The sequence below is a fragment of the Rhododendron vialii genome, chromosome 9a (genome assembly GCF_030253575.1).
Source record: "Rhododendron vialii isolate Sample 1 chromosome 9a, ASM3025357v1".
NCBI classification, from domain to species: domain Eukaryota; kingdom Viridiplantae; phylum Streptophyta; class Magnoliopsida; order Ericales; family Ericaceae; genus Rhododendron; species Rhododendron vialii.
In genome coordinates this window covers 39944753-39950752 of record NC_080565.1, presented here as the reverse complement: position 1 = coordinate 39950752, position 6000 = coordinate 39944753, and the positions used below count along the sequence as shown (strand labels likewise).

The following is a 6000-nucleotide window of genomic DNA, read 5'->3' as shown; positions in this document are numbered from 1 at the left end:
CCAACCACACAGGCACATATTATCATGTAGGCCATAGGGGTGTCATGTATATGGACATATGATTTTGTTGCAAAAATTAAGTTAACCACTCACAAGAAAACTTACTCTTGCAGTCACTATCTAAGATTGGGAAACAACAAACCTATACAGTGAAGTTGTTTTTCCACTTGCCTGTGTATTCGTCCTCAGGAAATATCTATCTGGATCAAGAGGGCTGCTATTGATAAATAAATCTCCTGTTGATCAGCTCTTTCCTAACTAACCTTGTGCAAGTGGCAAGTACGATCTTTCATAATAAAACACCAAATGTTCGTGGCATAACTCATAAACAATAGGTTCATATGGTTCGTGGAACCGGGGAACTTGTAGCGTTCGTAACTTACACGTGCACACCATAATGATTCGGAGCCAATACCACAAAGCGTGATAATTTTCATAAGTCAAGCAGGGATGAAGAGAGAAGTACTCAAGAAATTTTGTTTCATACTTAGATCCTGTCTTTCTTTAATGAGTATTAATTCTTCGGAAAACCAGCAGGCAGGAATCCACTTGTTTTATGTGCTAACAAAATTAATCGTTTTCAACTGTCGTTATAAGAATTTTCACAATCTAATGAAAATATATCATTTTTAGATGATAACTTGTTCTTTGCAACACGGATTTATGTTTTCGTCCCTGAAGTCAAGGCATCGGAAAATGGGTTGGGCAGTGGGTAGCTAGTGACCAAGCTAAGGAATCTTTTTTCTTTTGCACTGGTAGAGCTGGAAGGAAAAAAGGCATCGTCCAGTAGGTAGGTACTACAGAGTGGAATTTGGAGGAGAAAAACCATTACAGTTCTTTATTTTACTTTCCGAAAGGATAGTAAAGTAAAACGCATCAAGTGAATTTCAAGGTTTCAGGAGGAATTAGGAGAGGTAGCAACAGCTAATTAAAACAAAGGCCCGAGGTAGTAGTTCAACTTCATAATCCAATCTTGGTTTCTAATAACTTTGTGAGAGTAATACTAATAATGCTCATTTAAGCCTTTCAAATCACATTTAAATATGACGTTTTTTTACATAACTCAAATGTCCAATCGAAGAAGCACTTTGAAAAACAGATGAAAAGCTTGTAGCCAGTTAGCTTACGCGCCTCCACTAATGCAAAAGCTTTAGCTTCTCACTTCATTCATTACTCCAGCTCCTCTGTCGGTGCCTCAAATCAGTTTTCATGCGTTCACAATATTACATTAATAATAACACAGCTGGTTTAAGAAATTGATCTATAAAACTAAGATCCAGATGAATCAAAAAGAGTAGTTGTACAATTTTCTTTCCCCCTTCCACATTACGAGACAAAAACAAACAAAAAAATATATCGACAATAGTAATACTCCTAGTATCATTCATCTTTTCATCATCATCTTCTACAACCACCTGAGTGCTTACTCTCAGCCAAACAAAATACAAGAAGAGTTCAAAATAGAACTAAAATAACAAAGGAAGAAAAATACAAATTTGCAGGACTTCTGCCATTCAATTGGTCTCCTATCTGGTTATGACTCTTGGCCATTCCACAAATCTTTCAAACCCTGAAGCACAAAAGATGGTGGTTGTGGTTGTGGTGGTGGTGGTGGTGGTGGTGTAGGTAATTGTCTTGATCAATCAAGCCCTGTACATGGCGAAACTCCTCAACGTGGCAAGGAATATTGATGGGTCCCTCGTGATCAAACCCGTACTCTTCCTCCGCTTCCTTCAACAACTTCATAAACAGAGGATGATTGATGTAAATCACGGGGATTATGATCCTCTGTTGCTCCTCTCCTTGACCCACCATAACTGCTATGCACCCCTTGGGAATATCTTTCTTCCCATGGTGATGGTGATGATGGAGATGGGGAACATGTAGATGGGAAATTTTGGCTCCACTACCCATTTCAAAAGAAGGCTCAGAAGAAGCAAAAAGACCCAAAATTGAGAAAACCCAAGTTCTTGGTTTTGGTTGAATTACGAGAAGAATGAAGAGAAAGGCCAAGGGTCAGAAGCAGAGATTGCTAATTTAAAGAGGTTTAGAGCAGAGTCGGTTAAGGATGTGGGTATGTTGCTCATTATATTGTGAAGGTTAAGCACATAAGGAAATTGATGATGAGAGTTGAGAGAGGTATAGGAGTCGAGGAGGGCTATATATACACAGATAGATCTAGAGAGAGAGAGAGAGAGAGAGAGAGGGTGTTATGGAGAAGGAGCAGCTGAAACCGTCATAACTTGGGTGGGTTAATTCAATTGCCGTCCAAAAGGAGTTTTCTGAGTTCCTGTTCAATAACGCCAAAGCATAGAGGAGGACTATTTCCAGGTCAATTGTTGCTCCCACCACTACCAGGAATATAGGATGATGAATTTGTAGTACTACTTGCTACGTCGGCGGCAGGCAGGCGTTGACCGTTTCCACCGCGGATTGGCCACTGCTGGGCTAATAGCGTAACCACGTCGTGCAGGTTGATTAAAATAAATCTCCAATCAAACACAAACTCATCCATAGTTGACCGAATGGGAGTTGGAGGGATAATGATCTATGTAATCCTTTTTTTTTTTTTTTAGTGACAAAAGAGTAATTTCACCTACTAAACTCACCTAGACAATTGTTGACTAGGGAGAGATAGAATGAATCTTTTAAACACACATACACACAAATCCAAACTTTCGACCTGGGATAATGATCTATGTCATCTTGAGATCACAAACAAAGCACAAAAGTTAAAAAAGATTAAGATTGGGGAGCACACGTAGACGTAAGAAGCTGGAAGTAGAAGAAACTAAACTGGTCATAGCAAACAACCTATAGCTTGTAAAAGCAAACTCAGACTGCTGAGTAGTAGTAGTTTTTCGGATAACTATCAGGTGATTCAGGTGAATGAATAAACACCTTGTCAAAAAAATACAAAAAAGGTGAATAAACACGGAACACACCTGGTAAACGAGCGAAAATATATACCAATGCGCCCCGTGGGCGACTGTAGGGTCAGGTCAACTACTGCTCTAATTTTGACCCTTAGATACACGTCCGCTTAGAGCCAAGTGCTATGGTGTCTCCTGCCCAAAAAGGGTCACCGGTTATACCTTCCAATTGTTTTTTATTATGCCTTCAAATGGATATGTTATGTCTTTTTGTAATAATCGCATAATACTTGTTATGTCATTTTTAAAAATAGTATGCCTTCAAGTGGTTTATTAGAGCAACTTCAATGGGAGATGGAAAATGAGGGGATTGAAACTCTCTCCGTCTTTTTTTAAGTGTCCCGCTTTGTAATTCCAACTTATCAATAAAATATCATCATTACACATTTTATATCAATTTTTACCTCCACTTTCTCTACTTACCCTTTATGGAAACATTATCATTACACTTTTACTCACTAATTTTTCAAAATAGAATCTACTTTCATGGGTAAAATGGAAAATATACCAACTTTTACCTTCTAACTTTTTATAAAATGAACACTTATTAAGTGACAACCCAAAATGAAATACTGAACTTTAAGAGGGGGATGGAAGGAGTAGTTATTTTAAAGTGAAAAAGTTGTTGAAAATTAGTTAGATGGATAATAGGACTCCCTCCTCTCTATGGGGGATGAAAAATTAGGGGATGAAATAGTTATTTTAGGATGAAAAATAGATTAACTAATTTTTTCTCCATCTTATTTTCTGTCCACCTAATTATTTATAGTGGTGAAAATAATTCGCCCATTAGAATTATTATAGCCGTTCATTGGTCCATTTTTTTTCCAACGGTCAGATTTTTCCAAGCTATTCCAAAACTCATAACTTTACTCTCTCTCTCTCTCCATAGTCAAAACCATACCAGCTTGAAATCACAATTCTCACCCGGAACCCAATCAAGCCATAAAACCTCAACACACACACACACACACACACACACACACACTCTCTCTCTCTCTCTCTCTCTCTCTCTCTCTTTTTGAAGCCCAACCATGAAACCCAGCGTGAAATCACACAAGGCCAAACCCTCATTCCACTGTTTCAGTCACGATTTCAGTGACCCGTCGATCTCCCTCTATCTCTCCTGCGAGATCTCTCTCTCATCCCGATGTTGTTTGGTTACTCCGGCAAGGAGTTGCAGAAATTTCTAGATTCCGGCTGATTTAGATGACTCCGACCATTCATTTTTCTGGTAGAATCAGTTGGTTTTATGACATGGCATTTATAGCTATAGTCATTTGGGGATGCATATATCAACAATCCCCATAGAGAAAGTCTAGGTACACTGCATGGAATGCGGTGACCAGTCCACCGCACGCCTTTTGAGGCCCATTTCGAACTTCACAAAAATACAAAAAAATATTCATAAATTTTAAAATAATATTTTATGGGTCCTGTAAAAATCAGTTTCAACGGATATCGGTAGATATGTTTTTTGAATTTATAGGAGCGAAACCTACCAATATCCGTTGAAACTGATTTTTTATAAGACTCCATAAAATAATATTTTTAAAATTTATGAATATTTTTCTGTATTTTTGTGGGGCTCAGAATGAGCCCCATTAGCCGTGCGGTAGACGATCACCGCACCACATATGTGGTGGTCGTAGTCTAACTGATCCCCATATCCATCTTTTTCATTTTTCATCCCCATTTCCATCCCCTATTAGAGCCCTAATTTTTGCATTTGAGGATGGTAAATGACTATTCATCCCCTCATTGGACTTGCTCTTGGCATTTTTTAAAAAGTGTTATGACCTAATATAATAATAATAATAAATGTTATGCTATTTTAAAAAATGATCTACAAAATTGCATAGATTTGTTATACTGTTTATATCCACCATAGCGTTATCCCCGCTTGGTGGATATAGGACTCCAACATAAAAGACTGTAGGGTCAACTACTTGTTCGGCTATCCACAATGGTATAATCAAAAGTCAATTATTTTTAAAGTTAATAATATTAGTACAAAAGATGACTCACAATGATATAATTAAACTTAGTAACATCCTTAGAAATAATCAAATTTTGGATTTTGGATAACCAAAACTAGCAACCTTTTCAAATAATAAAAATTTGTGGACCCCACACAACATAAGTTAAATAGTTTCAAAATTTGTATACACATGTGTTTCAACTGGTATTTTCTTCTTCTCTTCTTCACCTACTCTATATCTTCTTCACTTCACTCACAAACTATTTCTCTTTATTTCCTCTAAAAGTGAAACTCATATCTCTCGATCATCTACAATTCAAACTATCATTGCTGAATTAAGGTATTTCACTCTTCTTTTCCGTTTCTATTCCCCGCCCCCCACCTCTGCCCAAACAAAAAAAAAATATATATATATATATATATATATATATATATATATATATATATATATACCAGGGAAGAAAGTCACTGATTTTTGCCTAAAAAAACGTAACTAGAAGTAAGTGAATGACGGAAAACAAAGGGGGAGAAAGAGAGTGAAATTGTAGTGAACCCTTATTTTGGTTATGACTAGAAATGATCATTTTGAAGCTCAACATTATTGAGCTTAGCAACATCTTATTTGAATAATTAAAAGCTAATGTATCAACTTTTGGTTATTCTTTTTTGATTATACCTTTGTGGATGGCCTTATGTCATTTTTTTATAGCTAGCTAATTGCAAGACTCCAACATTTAAAAAAAAAAAAAGAGGATTGCGACCCCATTCCATCAACATTTTTTCTAATTTTTTTTACTTTTTTTTGATTTTGTCCTTATTCAAATTTTTTTCGTGTTTGTTAGTTTTACGTTTCACTTTTTTACTTTTTCGATTCGTCTACAAAATTCAAATAAGGACAAAACTTAAAAAAGTCCGAAAAGTCCTTATTGGAACAACACCTGCATTGAGTTAGGCCACACGAGCTGTCTCTGCTCATTTAAAATTTTGTTTATGGGAAATTGATTTCTACATTCCCATAATTGATGCAAACACTCAGAGCTTGTTCGGATGAGTTTTGGGATTTTGAACTCTAAATAATTACCCTAC

At 36.5% G+C, this 6000-nt stretch overlaps 1 protein-coding gene across 1 annotated transcript; it reads right to left on the bottom strand.

The window, feature by feature from the left end:
* Positions 1 to 1247: 1247 nt before the first annotated feature.
* On the bottom strand, positions 1248 to 2055 carry LOC131300478 (auxin-responsive protein SAUR32-like). Its single transcript, XM_058326347.1, has one exon. It carries the CDS (start codon positions 1912 to 1914, stop codon positions 1564 to 1566), a length of 351 nt encoding a protein of 116 aa, XP_058182330.1. The 5' UTR covers positions 1915 to 2055; the 3' UTR covers positions 1248 to 1563.
* Positions 2056 to 6000: the final 3945 nt, after the last annotated feature.

Coding starts and splice junctions, on each gene's coding strand:
- LOC131300478 (XM_058326347.1), bottom strand. CDS start 1,914: ATGGGTAGTGGAGCCAAAATTTCCCATCTACATGTTCCCCATCTCCAT.